The sequence below is a fragment of the Leuciscus leuciscus genome, assembly GCF_965113295.1.
Source record: "Leuciscus leuciscus genome assembly, chromosome: 10".
NCBI classification, from domain to species: domain Eukaryota; kingdom Metazoa; phylum Chordata; class Actinopteri; order Cypriniformes; family Leuciscidae; genus Leuciscus; species Leuciscus leuciscus.
The window spans coordinates 36100509-36120927 of NC_138734.1; the positions used below are offsets into that span (position 1 = coordinate 36100509).

At 37.6% G+C, this 20419-nt stretch overlaps 2 protein-coding genes across 4 annotated transcripts; one reads left to right on the top strand and one right to left on the bottom strand.

The window, feature by feature from the left end:
* b3gnt9 (UDP-GlcNAc:betaGal beta-1,3-N-acetylglucosaminyltransferase 9) lies at window positions 1–3286 on the top strand. 2 transcript variants are annotated; one of them, XM_082182089.1, is made up of 3 exons: window positions 1–311; window positions 1287–1376; window positions 1601–3286. In XM_082182089.1, exon 3 carries the CDS (start codon window positions 1700–1702, stop codon window positions 3035–3037), a length of 1338 nt encoding a protein of 445 aa, XP_082038215.1. In that variant the 5' UTR covers window positions 1–311; window positions 1287–1376; window positions 1601–1699; the 3' UTR covers window positions 3038–3286. The 2 variants fall into 2 exon arrangements, with proteins under 2 accessions (XP_082038215.1, XP_082038216.1); XM_082182090.1 differs by having other exon boundaries at window positions 1604–3286.
* Window positions 3287–6405: 3119 nt separating this feature from the next.
* On the bottom strand, window positions 6406–19565 carry phaf1 (phagosome assembly factor 1). Of its 2 annotated transcripts, none has more exons than XM_082182808.1 (16): window positions 18571–19565; window positions 17109–17191; window positions 16916–16999; window positions 16771–16814; window positions 16562–16641; window positions 16368–16462; window positions 14968–15065; window positions 14539–14651; window positions 12893–13026; window positions 12660–12743; window positions 12444–12526; window positions 12222–12265; window positions 12076–12125; window positions 11867–11925; window positions 10011–10083; window positions 6406–9488 (listed from the first exon to the last, which is right to left on the bottom strand). In XM_082182808.1, exons 1-16 carry the CDS (start codon window positions 18632–18634, stop codon window positions 9399–9401), a joined length of 1278 nt encoding a protein of 425 aa, XP_082038934.1. In that variant the 5' UTR covers window positions 18635–19565; the 3' UTR covers window positions 6406–9398. The 2 variants fall into 2 exon arrangements, with proteins under 2 accessions (XP_082038934.1, XP_082038935.1); XM_082182809.1 differs by having other exon boundaries at window positions 14968–15032; window positions 18571–19564.
* Between the last annotated feature and the right edge of the window lie 854 nt (window positions 19566–20419).

Sequence of the window (20419 nt, forward strand, 5' to 3'; positions counted from 1 at the left end):
AGGAGTTGCTGCGCTGGCATCTGGCGCGCGGTGCATCCCAACAAACTTCAAGCTGTCACGTGATCAATGAAATAACTTTTAAAAAATGTGCAAGAAGTCTTCCGCTTGTAACTGATGTACATTCTTACGACCATAACTGATGCGAACAGAGATGTCTGTAACGTAGCGCATTTCAGCGAGTTGGAAAAGGTTTTTTTTCTGAAACATGCACACGCAACAGTCTCGTGTAGCAGCTTTAATAGTGGAAGCAGATGTTTGGATCTGGTTGCAGTGCTGTCTTGTCATTGCTCTCCTGGTACGCCGTCATCTGGGTAAGTTTTGTAAATGTATGTTTGAAACAATGAAAGGCCGTTATAAAGAAGGCTGAACGCGAAAATGTAACGTTAATTAAAAAAGAAAGCAACTTGCAGACGCACTATAATAACGATCCTGAAGGGTAACAATAATTATAGCACGAGGCAGTGTTTGTACATTTTAAAAGATTGTAACTAAAATGTAATTGTATTTATTTAGTGTCATTTCTAAATTTTAAATGTTTAAATTACACAAGTTTGTTTTAGGCTTATAAAATATGTGCATGTGGTGACGCGTTTGTTTTTTGAATGAATCTTTTAAGCGAACGAATTGTTCGGGTGCACAGATTCAAATACGAGTCGCTGTTTTGGGTTTAACGAACTGAACCAGAACCAGTTCGTTAATAGTATAATAAAGCCAGTTGTAGACATAGACTGTGGGTTGTAGAGCAAACACAGTACAGGGTTGTCATATGAGTGGGGGAAAAATGCTTAGAAACACATTTTCGGGAGACTTGTAGGCACACAACTCGTGTTTGGTGTTTTTAACGAATCAATTGACTAAATGGTTCAATGACTCATAACTTATACTAACGATGTAGTTACAGAATAGACAATTGAGCTAATTATTTTAGTGAACATATTTGAGGAATGAAGTAGTATTTACATCTCTTAAAGGGTAACTAAACCCTAAACCAATTTTTTTTTGGTGTGAAATTTCATTATGTGGTGTTGACGAATTATATGTGGATATACTGATATATTGAATTTGCATTTTTTTTTATACTGACTGATGATTTGGAAAAGCAACTCTATTTAGGTATATTTCTGTGAATAACACATGAAAGAGACACTTAAGCTCTTTCCACAGTTTTAACCTTTTTTTTCTTCTTTTTTTTTTTTACACTTTGAAGTGCCAGAAAAGATTATTAAGTTCCAAAATTGGTCAGATGTGTTTCCTGTCATAATTTGTTTCTGTATCCTGTTTCGTAGAAGTATGCGGTCCTGGCCGTTTATGAAGCATAACTTTAGTCAAGTAATATCCTGTGTCTCCTGTTGTTTGATGACATCCAGGATGCTGTGGTAAGAAGTATTTGTGATGCCTCTCAAATACAGACATATCTTACACAATAGGAAATTGGTTTTACGGACATGTTTTTAAGTATAACTGCAGATTTAGTTATGTGTTTTTTAAGAGGTTAAACGTAGCATGAAATAAATTTTAGGAGGAAAAATACCTAAATGATGGTCTTCAAGCAGTTATCGTGCATTTATTTTAACTGACTTTTATTTGTACTTTTATTTAGCAGAACCTACTACGGCCGTGAGAAAATCCAAACACTTTAAGAACAATGTGAGACTTCTACCGAATTTCATGGGAGTATAACAGTAAAACCGGTCACACCATGAGAAGGGTCTATATAAAGGGAGATATACTTTGCTCCCTAATTCTGCTGGTGCTGCTATTTCTGCTGTTATATGCCCATCAAAGTATGACACCCGTATGGGGGACATTGCACATTCAACATGGATCCACCAGCTCAAGAACCCTCCTCAGTGGAGCACCAAAGGGACTGGAAACAAAGCCGTTCCCTTCAAAATCTCCAGACATACCTCCTTGCAAGCCTGAGGTTAAGATCAAGCCTAAAGCACAAAGACCATCAAAGGTCAAATCTCAGAAAGCAAAGTCTAAATTTCTCCAACCCTCAACGACAGCAAGTCTGCTACCAACACATGCTTCCTTTGACTTTTACGATTACCTTAGAAAAAAAGACCAACGGGACTTCAAGCTGCTAATCGATCAGCCCACAAAGTGTTCTGGACCAGAAGGAGCGCCCTACATGCTGATCGCCATAAAATCAGTAGCAACGGACTTCGACAAACGTCAGGTCGTTCGACGCACATGGGGACGAGAAGGTGTGTTCCAGAAAGACGTGAACGTCAGGAGAGTTTTTCTTCTCGGTGTACCCCAAAATCAAACAGCGCTTCCATTATGGGACAAACTTTTGGAATATGAGAGCCACACTTTTCACGACATCCTCCTGTGGGACTTTGAAGACACATTCTTCAACTTGACACTAAAAGAAATCCACTTCCTACAGTGGATCAATGCTAGCTGTCCCAAAGCAAAGTTTATTTTTAAGGGTGACGCAGATGTGTACGTGAACATCGACAATATCCTGGAGATGCTTGAGGGTCAAAAGATCAATAAGGATCTTTTTGTCGGCGACATCATTGTCCACGCAAAACCAATTCGCAGACGCAACAGTAAGTATTTCATCCCCGAGTTTATTTACGGCCAGGGGATCTACCCGTCCTATGCTGGCGGGGGTGGCTTTGTCATGTCGGGACATACCGCATTGAAGCTCCACCTCGCCTGCAAAGAGGTGGAACTCTTCCCCATTGATGATGTCTTTCTGGGCATGTGTCTGCTGAGGATCAACCTTCAGCCGACTCGCCACGAAGGCTTCCGCACCTTTGGAATTGTGAGACCGTCCGCTGCCCCCCACCTCCAGGTCTTTGACCCCTGCTTCTACAGAGAGCTGATGGTGGTGCACAGCTTGACCGTCCCACAGATCTGGCTCATGTGGAACCTTCTGCATGACCCTAACCTTCAGTGTCACAGCAGTCAGGATCCTACGGTTTTCCCCTTTCAATGGAGAGACAAGATGACTGCTAAGAACAAGGCAAAGGAGAAGCTTAGGAACAACGACTATGGGTTAAAAGTGTTTGTGGAGCATTAACTCCTAGAAAATGACTGTACTGTGAAAATAAAACATAAAACGGACAGGGAATATATGACCCTGGACCACAAAACCAGTCAAATGGGTTTTCAATGTACATTTCAATCAATGTAGATGTATACATATTCTGAAAGCTGAATAACTAAGCTTTCCATTGATGTATGGTTTGTTAGGATAGGACAATATTTGGCCGAGATACAACTATTTGAAAATCTGGAATCTGAGGGTGCAAAAAAATCGAAACTGAGAAAATCGCCTTTAGCAATTGTGCTGTATTCACTCACAAAAATACTGTCCTATATACAGTATTTACGGTAGGAAATTTACAAAATATCTTCATGGAACATGATCTTTACTTAATATACTAATGATTTTTGCCATAAAAGAAAAATCGATAATTTTGACCCATCCAATGTATTGTTGGCTATTGCCACAAATATACCCATGCTACTTGTGACTGGTTTTGTGATCCAGGATCACATATGAGGAAAAACTAATGCAATAATTTACCAGCATGTCAATCAAACCCCCACATGACGTGGAAGAAAAAATAGATACCATTAAGAATTACGTTTCCACAACTTAACATTTCATGGCCAGTGGCCACGTTTTATTATTTCGTTCCATTGTTTTAGTTAAATCGTGGCCACATTGTACTTATTTGTTTTAGTTAAGTCATGGACGTGATTTAAAGTCCCCCTGTAGTCAATAATTTTGTCCCTTAGGACTCATCTTCAATCATCAAAATGGCATAAGTTTTTTCCTGTGAAAATATTTATTCATGCCTTAAAATAGCTTGAATGTAACTCTACACACTTGCTTCATTTAGTACATGCGGATACATGAATATGCAAATGAGCCCCGCCTCCACTCACTCATACAGGCTCCTCTACAAGTCAATGAATCAGAATGGTAATGCGTTTTATGTATCGCTCTCTACAACATCGGACACATAACGGTAATTAATATGATTAGCCTTTTGCTTGACTACTTCTGAAAATCTTACTTAAACAACTTAGAGCGTCAGTGGAGAAACTAAAGATATAGTTCATCATAACATCGTAATATACATATACATAATTCACTCGCTATATTGCTAAATGTACAGAATTTTTCATATTAACAGAAAAATATACCGGGATAACCTCGCTTCTCTTGAGACTCCCCTGCTTCGCAGCAAAGTTAATGATATGCTAAAGCCTGCCCACACTTGACGTGATTGGTTACAAGGTAGTTTGTGACGTAAGAAAGAAACACCAGCAATTTCGAACTGCGTCTTTTTTTCACTGCAGTTTTAAGGAGAAAAAACTCAGCAATGGTGTTGACATGAATTTGCACATGGTTTGTCTTAAAGGGATAGTTCACTTTGAAATTTAATTTTGGTATGTTTTAGCTTACCTCAAGGGCATCCAAGATGTAGGTGTCTTTTTTTCCACAGTAGTTTCAATTTTGATATTTTTAGGTCAAACCGTTCTTGTCTGTCAGTCATATAATGCAGGTCGATGGTCACCACCTCAAAGAGCATGCACAGAGTCCAAATTAAAACTCAGTCCTACGTCCTTCGGATGAGACGTAAAACCGAGGTCCTGACTCTATGTGGTCATTAAAAATCCCAGGATGTCTTTCGAAAGAGTAGGGGTGTAACCCCGGCATCCTGGCCAAATTTGCCCCTTGGCCTCTGTCCATCATGGCCTCCTAATCATCCTCATATACTGATTGGCTTCATCACTGTCTCCTCTCCACCAGTAAGCTGGTGTGTGGTGGGCGTTCTGGCGCAATATGGCTGCCGTCGCATCATCCAAGTGGATGCTGCACATTGGTGGTGGTTGAGGAGATTCCCCCTTCTATGTAAAGCGCTTTGAGTGCTGAGAAAAGCGCTATATAAATGTAATGAATTATTATTATTATTATAATTATAATAATTATTATTATTATTATTATAATTATAAAACAATTCCCCGTCGTCCAAATTAAACAATTCCCCATCGTAAGTACACATTGATGGCCTAAGACACGAAACGAGCGGTTTGTGTGAGAAAACAAACAGTATTTATATCGTTGTTACCTCTTGTACACAACCACGTCCAAGTGATCTGAGAGCGCGGGCGGGTATAGATATATACAATAGAAGTCGCCTTGGCTACGGCAGTTCATTGGAACGAAACCGTAGCCAAGGCGACATCTAGTGTATATATCTATACCCGCCCGCGCTCTCAGATCACTTGGACGTGGTTGTGTACAAGAGGTAAAAGCGATATAAATACTGTTTGTTTTCTCACACAAACCGCTCGTTTCGTGTCTTAGGCCATCAATGTGTACTTACGATGGGGAATTGTTTAATTTGGACGACGGGGAATTGTTTTAATTTGGACTCTGTGCATGCTCTTTGAGGTGATGACCATAGACCTGCATTATCTGACTGACAGACAAGAACGGTTTGACCTAAAAATATCAAAATTGAAACTACTGCGGAAAAAAAGACACCTACATCTTGGATGCCCTTGAGGTAAGCTAAAACATACCAAAATTTAATTTCAAAGTGAACTATCCCTTTAAAGCATATTAAAAACACCACATAGACATATAAATAACATTAAAACAATTATTTTACATTAACTAAATTAAAATGAGGGAATGAATCAGTACAACATGGCCACAATTTACCTAAAATTATGAAATCAATTAATTTGTGACCATGATATGTGTTTTTTTCACTACGTCATATGGGGGCTCCATATATATGACTTCCTATCATGATTGTTTTTTGAACATGCTGCTCTTTTCCACACAAAGAAAACATCCAATGACCATCAACTGTCCTGCTCCAAAGGTACAACTCATACAGCTATACTCCAAAAGCTCTGAAGCCATATGATAGCTTTGTGTGAGATATTTAAGTCATTATTCACTGAAAATCTCCTGACGTGATCTGCATTGACACATATCTTTTTTTTTTCAAATATAAAATCTAAGAAAAAAGGTTCACAAAAGCTTCTGTAGAAGATTCTTATATCCAACTCAAACTATTCTCTATTTTTTTTTGGGAAATTACTGTAGAGTTTGTCTAAATGATAAAGATGTTGTACAGAAGTGCAAGGGAATCAGACACATTTTGTATGCACAAAATGAACACTAATGTTATGCATTGAAAAGTACTGAGTTATGTAATATAGAACAGACTATTACTGTATGCATATCTTTTATTAGACAAATGGCACCACTTTTTTTTCTTTGATTGATTAGTGTGCTGCATTGTTTTGGATGACCTGCTGTCTTTTAGATTTACATTAAACTCAATTGAATGATTCTGATGAACATGAAAATTAAGTGAATCAATTTTTTTTAACAAAAGACAAAAGATGCCTCCATTCTTTCCCCCCATATTTATTACATCCATTCTTTAAATATTTTTGTTGAACACACTGTAACAGTTTTAATGAACAAAATGCAAAATTAGCAGTTAAAAAAAAAAAAAAATTATAATGCTTTCAGTAGATTGAACAAGGAAACTAATATCCAAATGGTCACAGCATTGTTGCCCCACTCGGAGCTTTTGACAAACCAGACCATTCCAATTTATACTCCATCAACGCAACGATTATTGCTTTGAAAACATAACAAAAAGAAACAAACAACAACAAAAATTGCCTGATAAATGTTGATCTTCCGTGTACATGTTCCTTAAACCTACAGAAGTAAAAATATCTGTGATACAAAACACCACATTGCAATCAATTTAGATACACGCTTTTTTTTTTTTTTATCGAGGATAAATCCCACTTCCAGAAATGGGTTAAATGTACTGAATCCACAAAAAATAATCACTTTTTGGAGGATGGGGAAGAACATACAATATAGAGGAATACAATACATAGCATTAATATGCGCATTACACTGTATGGAGTTTGTCCATTTCTAATTAAAATCCTCAGGATGATCATTCATTCATTCATTCCGATGCAAAAATAGGATAAAGTCTGAAGAAGAAACGATACAGCCAAAACCCATTTGATGAAAAGCATTCACTTGCTCCTGGCATTTAAAAAAAACATCCACCTGAGTTTGGGCAGGCAATCAGCCCATCAGACCACATTCCCCCCCTCAGTTACAATCCCTAAATGACAATAGAAAAAGCGGTTGTGTTGTTCCTTATCGACAACGGAGATTCCAATTGTGCATCTAAACAGTTTGCTTAAAGATCTAACCATATTAAAGTGGAACTCCACATCCATTTCAAAAAGTACAAATTGTATTAAGACAGAAACACCACAACCACTTTGTGAACTTCGGGTCACGAAGGGCAATCTCCATTTTCTGTGACATGTTTGTACGCAGACTGCAATAATCAATTTAAATACACTGAACACATTAAACTAGCGCTTCATGAAAAGAGTTCAATACCCAACGAGTCGTTTTTTTCTTCCTCTAATATTCAGGTACGTTTTCCGAAACAAAAGGACTATGACTATTAATTTAGCTTTACATGCTCAGACATACACAAAGCAGTTCAAACTATTTCATTTACAGAGAAAAAAAGTCAAGACAGGCTCGGTGGGAGATGAGGCACAATGTTAAAAGCATCTTCCTTGTAAAAGACCAAGAGTTAAGGGTAAAACATATTAAAGACGCCACTGACGGTCTTCCAGCGGAGTTAATGAGAAGTTAATGTAACAGAAAGCTAAATGCCCGAATTAGCCTGAACCACACAGTGCAGAAGCCTGAAGGGAGGTTGGAATGACACCAGAGGTGTGGAGCTTGACAGCCATTGGTGGTTACGCTGCCAGGAAGCAAAGCAATGAACAGTAGTTAGAGGTGAACAAACCCATCTACTGAAGTTAAAATGCTCTAGTCATCTCCGAAAGTGGTCAAATGTAGGCTACGCCATCTAGGACAACACTCGAGGGAAGCTGCTATATTGTCCCTCAAGAGCTGGCAAAGGGAACCAGAAACTCTCAGAATGTAAGCAGTCTGGGGAGCTCCAAACATCAGCTGATCTGATACGGTACCGTTAGGGCAACAAAACGAGGAATATTCTGCACGTTATTTACAGATCTGTACAGACATGGAACCACCGTGCTTGAGAAAACATCACATCTACTTGCTATGGAAACAACAGCAACAAATCTGAAGAGAGAGAAAGCTTCAAATAAAAAAAGCATTAAAAATGTATGGAGTTGCTATGCTAAAAACAATTCAGGGACTTAATAGATCAAATCAAAAGGGAATGTTCTTACACTGTGGGTGTTAAAAATGTCAAAGAGCTAACTGTTGTTTCTTCTTTGGCTAATGATTTGGCAATCAGGTGACAAAACAGTTCTGCAGTTAAGACTTTAAGATACTGAACAAGGGAAAAGGACTTCACATCTTTCTACTTGGAACAAAATAAAAGGACGCAAACAGAACTGACGGCATGACATCCAGTGGGAAAAAGAAACAGCGATGGGTGGATGGCTTTTCTCTCCGGTCTGGGTTGCAACTAGCTTTGAAATCCAGATTGCACGTCGTCGTTCCCTCCCCCGCCGTTCTTTCTCTCTGAGACTCGCAATTAAAATGTTCCTTAGTGGACAGGAGACAATTATCAAGTAAATTAGGTGTATTTTAGTGCAAATGTTCAAAACTAATGAGCTCATGAACAACAAAACAATAACGGAATCAACACAAGCGGGTGTAGGGTATCGAAATGGGAGGTAATCTGTGCTGCTGACTTGGTATGAAATGGGTTTATGAATCGTTATGTGTGTATGTGAGCCTGCTCATGTGCCACAAGAACATTTTCACAGCACTGGATCCACACTGTGCAAGCTTGTGCTTGTAACCTTCCGTAAATGCATACAAAACACACTCGTTGAATTTACGCGGCAAAAGTTTGTCCTCATTTGACTTTGTTCTCATCCTCTGCGCATAGGAAAGCAAATGAACTTGAATGCGTGTGCGTTTTGGTTAAAGTGTTTAGCGTGCAGAGGAGAAATCGGTTCAATGTTCGCCCTTTGGTGCGTCTGGTATGGAAATTTAGAAGGTTGGGCAAAAAAAAAAAAAAGATTTCACAAATACGCTTGTGTGGAAATGAATCACCGTGCATCCACAAGTACTATAACAATGATGACGTTGATGCATGTCTGGGTTAAAGCTTTGGGGGCAGAGCCAGGTTTGCATGGTTATCTGAGATTATTAGCAGGCTGAGGGCAGCCTCCATGCTATTATTGAGGAGACCGAATTGAGGGGGGAAGAGTTTAACTCCAGAGAAACTCCCAGCATGTCTTGCTTTAGCTTGTGTGATGGCAGCAGTGAGTGAAGGCACACTCTACTGGTCAGTTCAGAGGCTCTGCAGGGCTGGACGGGCACCGTGGGCATGGCGGATTCCTCAGTGGGCACTGGGCTCGGCACGGGCCAGGCTACTTGGACGAGGCGATCCGTAGAGAGTCACAGAAGCTATGTGGTTATTCTGCATGACCTGTAACAACAGCAACAGCATGGAGATGAGATCCAATCAGTGCTTAGCTGTGTATGAGCTATGGTAAATGGTTATCTGCCAACATTATGGACTATGAAAAAGAATATGATTAACCAAACAGTTGATGGACCTTATTGACTTCCATAATATGGAAAAAAAATTAAATACTATGGAAGTCAACATCAACTGATTGGTAACCGTCATTTTTCAACATATCTTCTTTTGTGTTCACTGTTCGGCAGGAGAAAGAAATTCATACAGGTTTAGAACAACTTGAGGGTGAGTAAATGACGACAGATTTTTCATTTTTGGGTGAACTATGCATTTAACGGCATCATCCAAAATGTTAATATCAGTACATCCTTAATATAAGAAAATTATACTTTCACTGGACTGTAAACATGAAAACCAAAACTGCCATTTATTTGTAAAATGAATATCTTTATTTATTTTTAAAAGCAACTTTTTATACAGGCTAACTAAGTAAAACAAACAGTAAACACAGATGGCCCAGTCACATACCTCAAATATCATTCTCTGCAGTCCAAAACAAAATGTGGAACCAAAAGGGTTGGTGTTGTTTGCAGAGGATGACCTGCAGAGCAGTGCACAATTAATCCATTAATCAGAGCATTATAAACAGGTTTTCATATGCATCTGTGCTGTAGCTTGCATTAAAAAGCATGTGAATGACCTCTGACTTGGTTTTAATTCAGGCAGTGTTGTTATTTTAAAATAAAACTAATAAAATATTTTTGTCAATTGAAGTAAAGCTGAAATAATAAAAGGTTACCCTTTATTGCTATATATACACTATAAGTACATTCTACTAACTATAAGTACCTTTGCAACTACATGCCAACTAACTCATGAGTATTAATAGGCTGTTTGGTTAGGGTTAGTAGAATAAGTAGACATGCAGTTGCCATGTCTGTTGGAGGACCATCAAAATAAGGTTTTTGCAGATATTAAGCAGACAGTTTACTAATACTCTAATGACTGCTAGTTAACATGTAGTTGCAGAGATACTTATGGTTAGTAGTAGGGATATCGGTATCGGCCGTTAAAGGTGCTCTAAGCGATGTCACACGTTTTTTAGGCTGACATTTTTTTTGTCACATACAGCAAACATCTCCTCACTATCCGCTAGCTGCCTGTCCCCTGAACATATTGTAAAAAAACGCGGTCTCTGTAGACAGCCCAGGCTCCACAAACAGCAACAAAAACAAACTGGGCCAACCTGCACCACGAAACATAACATAAACAGTGCTCCAGCCAATAACCGACAAAAATGATTTGGGGGTGGGGGTTGGGGGGTTAGTGCGTGTGCACATGAAGGGGGGTGTGGGGAGTGGAGGAGAGAGAAGCATGAAGAGGGAAGTCAGCTAGAGGAGAGATGTCCTAGACAATGACTAACGTTAGAATGATATTCTCTTAAATTTTGATATGGCCGACACACGACCAAAGAGACGACGTTCCGATGAACAAATAGCAAAGAAGAGGGAAAAGGAGAAGGAAAGCGCAAAGTCCCGAATTTACATCGGAAAAGCCTTCGAAAGGTGGCGAGAACTCCGCCGGCAGAAGGGCTTCCAATCCGACATTGAGGTGGCTCTGTTTTTGGTGGACAGGTGGGTAAATCCAGGCTGGCGTTCATGACTGTTTCTGTAAGCACGGAAGGGAGGGGGAGGGGACGGGATGAGGAGGAGGGAGGGTCGAGCTATGCCTCCGTTTTGTTTGACAATACTTCGAACGTCAACAAGAAGTGACGTCACTCAACATTGCTTAGAGCACCTTTAAAAGCAATTATTTTCACTATCGGCCAATTGTCAGGGCCAATTATATCCTGTCAATCAATAGGAGGCGGAAAAACGTGTCAGACTGATTACCAGACTGCATACTGTGTGCGAAGAAAATGTCTCCTGTGTTGAATTTAGGGCAATAACGCCTTTAAATAGCGACGTTAAAGCAGGCTCTATTAGACCTTATGAATCAAGCCAGGGTTGCCAGGTCTGAGATTTTTCCCTACACTCGCCTCGCATCCAACAAAGCTTTGTTACTTCTGATAAGAAACAAAGTCTCAGCTTTCAAATTCTGTCCATTTGATCATGAAATTCAAACAATAAATGGTGTTTTGATGCTCTTGAATGTGACATAACAGATCGCTGTAGTGCCCCAGTTCAAGTGGCAGCGCAAAGCTTTTCTTCCACTTTAATACAGGTTATAGCACATGAACATGCATAAACATCAAAAGGTATGTTGAGATACAGTACAACTTACTGAACTGCATCATGTCTCATGTAATGGCTCAATCAGTGTTTCAGCCATGGAAGATGTCAATAAAACAGTTTGTACTGTATATGTGGCCACAGGTTTCTCACCTGTGTAGCACAACTGGTTTTTCCATGGGGTGTCCTAGCAGCTCCTGAATCTGATCCCACTGAGTGCAAAGGTTGAAAACATAATTAGTACTCACTTACTTAATTTTTTTAAATTATTTATCACATACAGTACTACATAACATCCAATGCATGTGTATATTAAGTGTTACATAAAGAATGTGTAGGCTAAACACTGTCTATGAACTCACTTTGCTGTAAGTGGTCAGAATGCAGTCCTCACTCTGAGCATCCGCCCCATCTGAAACAGAATTTTAAAGAATTAGACAAACACAAAAGACCACAGAGACACAACAGAGAATTACGATCTAGTCCAGAGAGTCTGATATAGACTAACCTTTTTTAATGACAAGAGGAATCTTGAAATCACACCGATGATATCTGAGATGGGAGTGAGGGGCAATAAAGCGTGTAAATAAAGTGGTATGTGATACTGTAACCACACATTTCTAAACACTTAAATGAAAATCAATATTCAATCAATATGTCCAGACTGCAAACCTTCCAGACCTTTCAAACAGCAGCGACCAATGCAATGCAGCAAAGAAATGAGACTTACATGTTAAAATTGTAATGACCAGGGAAGTTGGTGTGAAGGACAAATTTTTTGACCAGGTGGGTTGAAGAGTCAAAGAGTATATCCTGAAAGATATATAAAAACATAATGCTCAAAGGTCAATGGCTTTATGCAAATTGAACAAACAAAAGCTACACTAACAGCATGTTATGATAAATAGTCATTTAAGTAATGGAGTTATTTAAAGCTAATACTCACCACTCCTAGAATATAATAATTAAAGAAGTAGTCATTACATTTGGACGGGACTTGCTTGTGAGGGGAGGGTGAATGGATCTTCATCTGAGACATAAAAAAAAAAGGAAAAGATATGTCAGGACAAACAGAGTAAATGTGAAGAGGGAATGTCCGGGTTTATTTCTGAGAATGTAGCTTTGCTCATCTTGAGATTAATGTGCAGTGTGTTGTGTATAAATTGGATCGGTCATTACCTTGTCCTCTGACTTGTAGAAGACCTTATGTGGGGAGCCAAGAGCACTCAAAACATCCTGACAAGAATCTCCAAAGTAGATGTTTCTCTCAACAGCCCGCACTTTCGTATCAGCCAACACTCCCGGGCCACATCCTGAGAAAGTGAAGTAACACATACAATGTGACAAAGCAGCGTTCCAAACAGCATATTTGTTTACCGATTCAATTTCCATTAACACTGGACCACTGGATATCACTTATAAACTGGATTACAGCACCAAGATTTTACTTTGGACACCCAACGCAGTAGCAAAATTGGTTATGAAAAAAATACAATAAATAAACATACACTGACATTTCAAATGCTTGGGGCCTGTAAGATTTTGTAATCCTATTCTCACCGAGACTGCATTTATTTGATGAAAAATACTGTAAAAATTTGAAATAATATTACATTTTAAAATATTCCTGTGATGGCAAAGTTGAATTTCCAGCAGCCTTCCAACCAGCAGTCTTCAGTGTTACATCACGTTCCTTCAGAAATTATTGTAATATGCTGATCTGGTGCTCAAGAAATATTTCTTATCATCAAAGTTGAAAATAAAATATTTTTGTGGAAACCGTGATAAAAAATTTTTTTTTACAAATCAGGATTCTTTGATGAACAGAAATTTCAAAAGAACATTATTAGAAAAATTTATATTTTATTACATTATAAATGCCTTACTGTGACTTTTGATCAATTTAATACATCTTTGCGAAAAAAAAAAAAAAGAACAGATCTTAAATGATGTTTATTAAAGACATTTTTGTTTACTTATGATAAACAATTTTAATCCTGAGCTCGTTTTAATATTAATATTATTTATTAACAGTAAAATAATTTTAAAAACTTAAGTATTTTGCTATCCTTACAATTCATGATTACATAGTTGCAGGTTTTTCTTTGCTGTCTGTGACCCTTCAGACCTATCAGACTTGGAACCCAAGTCTGATTGATCACAACCCTTCAGCTGAGAACCATTGGACTATTAATAGTAGTTAAAGTCACACAGTACTGATTACCAGGAAAATGACCAAATAATTGATTATAGAAGCTATATAAACATATTTGTTAAGATCAATACATTTATCCAGCTCTGGTTTATGCTAAAGTGAAATAAATAAACCTATGTTGTCTGTTTATGTTGGTGATGACTAACAATCAAACAATAATCAGCAAAAAAAATAATTTATCTCAAAAGCACACATTACTAATGAAATAACATGTCATGGCATGCCTTTAAACACAGAAGCATGGCAAAAACAGGAAACTGTGTTGCCCTCATCAAAACAATACATATTCGTTAAATGGCATATTATGATTAATTAAAATACATAGAAATTTGAATGGAATCAAGAGTGATCAAAGTATGATATTCGACAAGATGTTTTCTAGTGGTTACAAAGTATAGGATGAGGGCGATGACAAGAGCTGGTGATGAAAAGTTTCCTTTGAGGCATCTAAACAAATCTCAGTATTCTGCATTCTGGGAGTTCATGAGAATTTGAAACTCTTATAAAAAGGTGTGCATGCTTACAATGAATTTAGTCATGTGCATATTTAATAGAGCCATTGCAAAATGATTTCTGACATTAGTGAATGAGTTTGGGTTGCTTGTAATACCTGCGGTGAGGAGACGAAGTTTGAGACCCATGGGTCCCGCCCCATCCCTCATCACCTCCACACTCTCTGCATACACATTACCAAGGAAACAGGCCAGAGGCATCACCGGAGCCCTGCGAAGAAATATATCATTTACAATGATCGCTGCTTGTGGAAATGCAACCCATGAGGATCTTACCAAACGCTTAAACTGAACAATCAAAACTAGACACCCAAGGTAACAGACTAAATGCAGATTAATGCTCCCCTTGGGCCACATCAACATTACAAATGGACATAATAAGATGATGACTTTGAACTTTGAAGGTCTGTTAGTAAACACATCCATGCTCAATAGTCTTATATAATCATTCATTAGTGATGGCCTTTTTACACATTTTTATCCTCACAAAAAGGCCTCAATTATCAGAACAAATGCACAAATCTTACTTGGTTTCTTGAAGGTTGTTTCCAGAGTAAATGTACATCCGTTTGACAGTGGCCCCATGGGGAATCTGCAGGGAGGCCAAGCCATGGGCAAAGTTAGGCTGTCAAAGCAAAACAGCTAGTAGTAGAATGCAGTGTCTGTGCAGGTGTCTCCTCTGGTGAAAACATGCTCACATCATCATCACAGGATACATTCATACATCAGGCAGGGGTTATTTTATCATTAACTGAAACTAAAACTATTAAAACATTTTTTGTTCATTGAAATAAAGCCCATATATTACATTAAAAACTTTAACGCTTTTATTTTGGCTTTATTTCAATGCAGAAAAATGTTTTCATAGTTTTAGTTTCAGTTCATGATAAAATAACCCCTGCCCGTATGCATGAATTTATCCAAAATACGTTACTGTGAAGATGATGTGAGCATCTAAGCACTAAAACTGAACTAAAACTAAATTTACAAAAAAATAAACCTAATTACTAGTATTTCAAACTAATTAAATCTAATAAAAATGTCAAAAGCACATAAAAAATGACTAGAAATTTACAAAAAATAAAATGAAGACTTAAAACATAAAATTACCCAATTAAAAATATAAATACATTACACACAAACTATAATAGTATATAAATAATACTAACAAAACACTGACATTGGTATAGTTGGATTACATGCAATAATAGTGTTACTGTATTTATCTTATTTAAAGTACTTTATTAATAATAAAGTAATATTTCATTCATTTATTAGTATTATTTTACTTTATAAGTAATAAAGTAACGCTTAATTTTGTGTCTTATTATTTATTATTATTAGGGCTGTCAATAGATTTAATTGTTTTTTAATTGCAATTAATCACATACTTATCGTGAAATTAAGATCATTTATTTTGTCATCATTTGCTATATCCAGCAAAGTAAACTATCAGATTGAAGGATGATTCACACAAAACTGCATCCTGGCACCAGGATTGCTAATTATTATTATTTATTTATTTGTAGTTTACTTTGTTAGTAATACAGTAGTGCTTTATTTTTTGCAACCATTCTAAATATTTAACTTTAAATGTATTTTAAATCACATGTAAGAATACAGAAGTCACATGTTTTAAGGCAGTGGGCTATTTTCTACTTGTCTGTGCACAGAACAAATACTAAGCAGAAGGGAGAATAAACACTTAAAAAAATTGAAAATATCATGCTTATTCAGATATATACCAATACCATGTTTCTTGGGATATGTACCATGGTAATACAATAGGATTCTTTGAAGCTCCATCTAAATACCATGATGAATATGGTATCCTTCAGAACCATGGTTTTCCATCTAATGGTAATACAACAGAACTTTTTTATAAGAGCATGAACAAGGGAGGGAACATAGTTCTCAAATATCTCACCTCATATTTAGGAGCTTCGCTCCAGGAGTCCAGCTGAAAGGAGAAGGAAAGCCCTCGGAAGTTCAGGTGGAAGAGCTGCTCGGCAGCATTGTAGACTGGGAAGAAAGAACATGAATCCCCCAGCAATCACACACACATACACACACAACAATGAGAGGTCTGGACAAATAACTGACGCTGACAATAAATCTCACCTCCTGGATGAGTAGCGCCAAAGGACTGATCAATCTGCTCAATAGTAGGTGCTATTGCCTGAGAGTTAAAATGTACTCCACTGTAATGAACAGAGAAAATTGTAATTTTACATTTCACAGTGGTTAGTGGTAGATCTACAACATCTAGAAAAAGAGTAAAACACAAAATGTAATCCGCAACTATTGTGGCAAAACATAAGATCACTTACCAGTATTTCAGTTTCACTTTGCTCAAATCGTACACTTCAATGACCTGAAAAACGATTGAGATATATTTGGAACATAATGTAACGGGTGTAAGAAATAAACCATGCGTGTGCACACACACACACACACACAGATGCTGTCTCTCACTTTCAGTCTCTGATTGCAGGCGTCAAACAGCAGTTTAATTCCATCCTGAGTCAAGTTGAGAATGAGGTCGTGGCTGAGTGGCATCTGTTTGGGGAAGAGAAACAGGTCAGATAAGGATACAAAAAAAATCTGTATGATTAACTTCAGTGCACATAGACATTTATAGAAAATAATAGTAATAGCACATCCTTACTTGTTCGCTGTAGAGCACCTGGACATTTTTGATGATTCTGCAGTGTTTCTGTAATATGGAAATGGCCTGGGCCAATGGCATCCCTGGAAACAAATCCAGGCAAACAAATAGATTGTCAGGTTTCAAGTCAAAAATCTGTCCTCTTACTCTAAAAGAATAGTGGATTCCACACCAAAACTATGACAATAATGACACAAAGGAAAGGAACAATATTGTTGGAATCACTTTGAGAGCGATTTTCCCCCCAGCTGATAAACAATAAAATTGACAGCCAATCAAAATAGTTCCTATTTTAAAGTCGACATCAAAACGGAAGTTGTGATCTTTTCTTGCTTATTGTGACGTATATACCAGTGAAACGGCTTCTCGAAAGAGAAAAAAAAAGTAGTACAGGACTTGATTGGATCATTGGGGTTCGCTATAGAGCGAAACAGTCAGGATCCGGAAGCAAAAACTCCATACGAACAGTGGAATTCAGTGAAAAACTACATTACCCACCATTATGCTGTACAGAAAATTCCACCAATCAGCAAATAGAAACAAGCTTAACATGGAAAAAGAGCTCTTTAGCTCTGCCAATTCCCATTAAGCACTGCAAATTATGTAATTGAGTCTCCATAAGATCTCAAAATACTTAAATATTTGTGTGTGTAAATGTATGTATATATATATATATATATACACACACACACACATTTTTCTTTTATTAGCTAGTAGTTTTATATTTCTCCAATCTCCATAGTTTTTAATTTGATTAGGCTGTTCGCAATGCTTCATGGGATTGTAGTTCTTTCCCTCACTAAAGCCATTACGTACAAAGTCTTGTACCATGGGGTTTTTGTCCGATTATCAAATACTTTTTTTGTGCTTAAAAATCTAAATTTGATTCACCACGCCGCTCATTGGCTTAGTTCATGGCTTGTAATCCTTTAACAAATACTTATTTTTAAATCCCTATGGGAGAAATGAATGAAAAAAAACCCACTTCCAGAATGCGTGGGCGGGCACTAACGCACTCTATTGCTGTGATCTCATGTGAGTGACAGGTTGTCTCGCCCTCGCGCCAGAAAACACGTCATCAGAAAAGATGCAAGAGAGAGGGTTTTTTATTTTGGTTACAGATTACAAAGGCACATGAATTTTTAAAATTCACTGATGAGTTCAAAAAAATAATGATGAGTATCATGTTTGAATATCTTTGAATAGCATGTACCAGCCCCAGTGAAAAATCTAAAGGGACAAATAATTCATTCAGTGTAACAGAGACCTTTTTCAGGTCAAGAGAACCTCAGACGTGAACGTGTCAAAAGGCATGTGGTGCAATTGTGAAATCCAGATGGCAACTGACTATACAGTGAAATAAAACAGCTTATTTTCAAATAGTAATCATCCTGTCAATAACAATTACATTTATGTGCAACATGCAATGTTACTTCAGATTTTAAACTTATTCCACACTCACCTAATGCGAATTCCCATTGTTCATTTCCCAAAGATCGCTCAGGAACGACCTCCAGATCCAGCATTGGCGGGGAGAAATTGGGGATATCAACGAGGATCTCTGACTGTGCCAGATCTGAATCTTCCCAAAATCTTGAATAATCCACCGTTAAATCAACGAGTCCAACTTTAACGAAGTAGTACGTTTAAAAAGCTCCCACACACTTTAAACACAGTTTGAGTGACACACGACACCCTGACGTCAGATATGTCAAAACACAAGTGAAGCAATCCAGCTATCAACGCATTCCACTGTCACCATACTTATAAATAACACTATAAAACGAATAACAGATACACACGTATAAAAGGTCAATATGACTTAAGCTTAAATAAATTAGACAAGTAAACTGTATGTCAGTCACAGCGAGCTGATGATGTCAGGAAGGAAGAATTGGTTACAGGTTGCTGCTCTTTTATCAACTTTCTTAAGCATGAATTAATTCAAGGCGTTAATTATCTTATAACTCACATAAATGGAATTAAAGTATTTATAAAACTGATGTCTGTTGTAGAAAAAAACACTTTGATCTGACCTTTGACTTACTCCTGAATCGCATAAAACACGCAAGCTACTATTTATTACAGCGAACGAAGACCGTTTCGGGACCAAATAGTTACATTACATGCATTTAAGCTTTTTATGACCGGTCTATATGACTCGAGACACACACATCAGACTATCAGTGAGTCGTTCGAGCTTCGCCTAACGTTGTTTTCTTTCTTTCCGATGATTCAACAGCAAGCAAACAGATCATCACTTATGACCATCTGTTCATAATAACACGGGTTTCTCCGCGTTCGGCCGTTTCGGTTGTTGGAGGTGCCGCACTGTTACATGCAGCTTTATTTTCCGGTGTCTTTGACGTTTAAGATTGGCTTAAGATGATAAAGAAAGAGCCCCTCCGTGCCAAAAACAACTTCCATCCAAAACACCATGATCAGCTGATAATTCAACTTCCGGTGCGAACGACATAGCACTTCCTGGCGGCAATCTCCAAAATAAAAGTCAAATAGCGCAGTTGACGAATCACTAATCAGATTTTGGGAGTCACACCAATTAATTTGGTGGTTGAAGTAAAGAAAATAATTATGAGAGGTGTACTGTTTAAATTGTTGTATTACATATGTATTACTCTGTGTAATTATATATAGCCGCCGGCCTATGTAATTAAATTAATTCAAGAGAGCTAGTATTTATTAAACTTTACTTTTTAGCTCAACTGACATAGCAGGAAATAAACAAAAGACAACTTATTTTCCACTACAAGTATCTATAAATAAAAAATAATACCTTTACCGTGTTTGTACTCTTGAGAGATAAGGAGTTGGTGTTATGGGCAGGGGCAAATACGGATCTCTTTACTTTTTTCTTGTTCATCCCCCGTCTAAGGCTAGATCTGACAGCTAAATCCGTTAAACCGAGTCACTGGTCGCACGAAAAGCCACACCAATGAGGACAGTAATTTGAAAAGGTTATAGATTGAGAATACTGATTTAAAAAATAAAAAAAAAGCCACCAGATGGCGTCATTTATTGAGTGCTTGCATAATAGTAGGCCTACAAGTGACGATAACACAGAGGTAAACGCTGAGATTAAGCATACCGTCTGTGTTTTATTATTTAATCTCAAAAGCATGACTTAAAATATTCACATGAAATGTTCACCTGGTGTCTGACTATTTTGCTCTCATTGAGTTTACATTTGTCTGTGTGTTTCTTTTCTGTGAGTACTCAGTACAGTTTGTACGGTTTTATAAAACGTTTTGTGCCCTGGATGAATGCTTGTTATATAATAATAAATAAATAAA

Bases quoted from the DNA above. Each gene is read 5' to 3' on its own strand.
- b3gnt9 (XM_082182089.1), top strand. From the start codon at position 1,700: ATGAGAAGGGTCTATATAAAGGGAGATATACTTTGCTCCCTAATTCTG.
- phaf1 (XM_082182808.1), bottom strand. From the start codon at position 18,634: ATGCTGGATCTGGAGGTCGTTCCTGAGCGATCTTTGGGAAATGAACAA. The intron at 15,066-16,367 runs GTGAGATATTTG...TTGCTTTGACAG, and splicing joins GCGAAGCTCCTAAATATGAG to CCTAACTTTGCCCATGGCTT. The intron at 12,126-12,221 runs GTTAGTCTATAT...ATTCTGTTTCAG, and splicing joins TCCTCTTGTCATTAAAAAAG to ATGGGGCGGATGCTCAGAGT.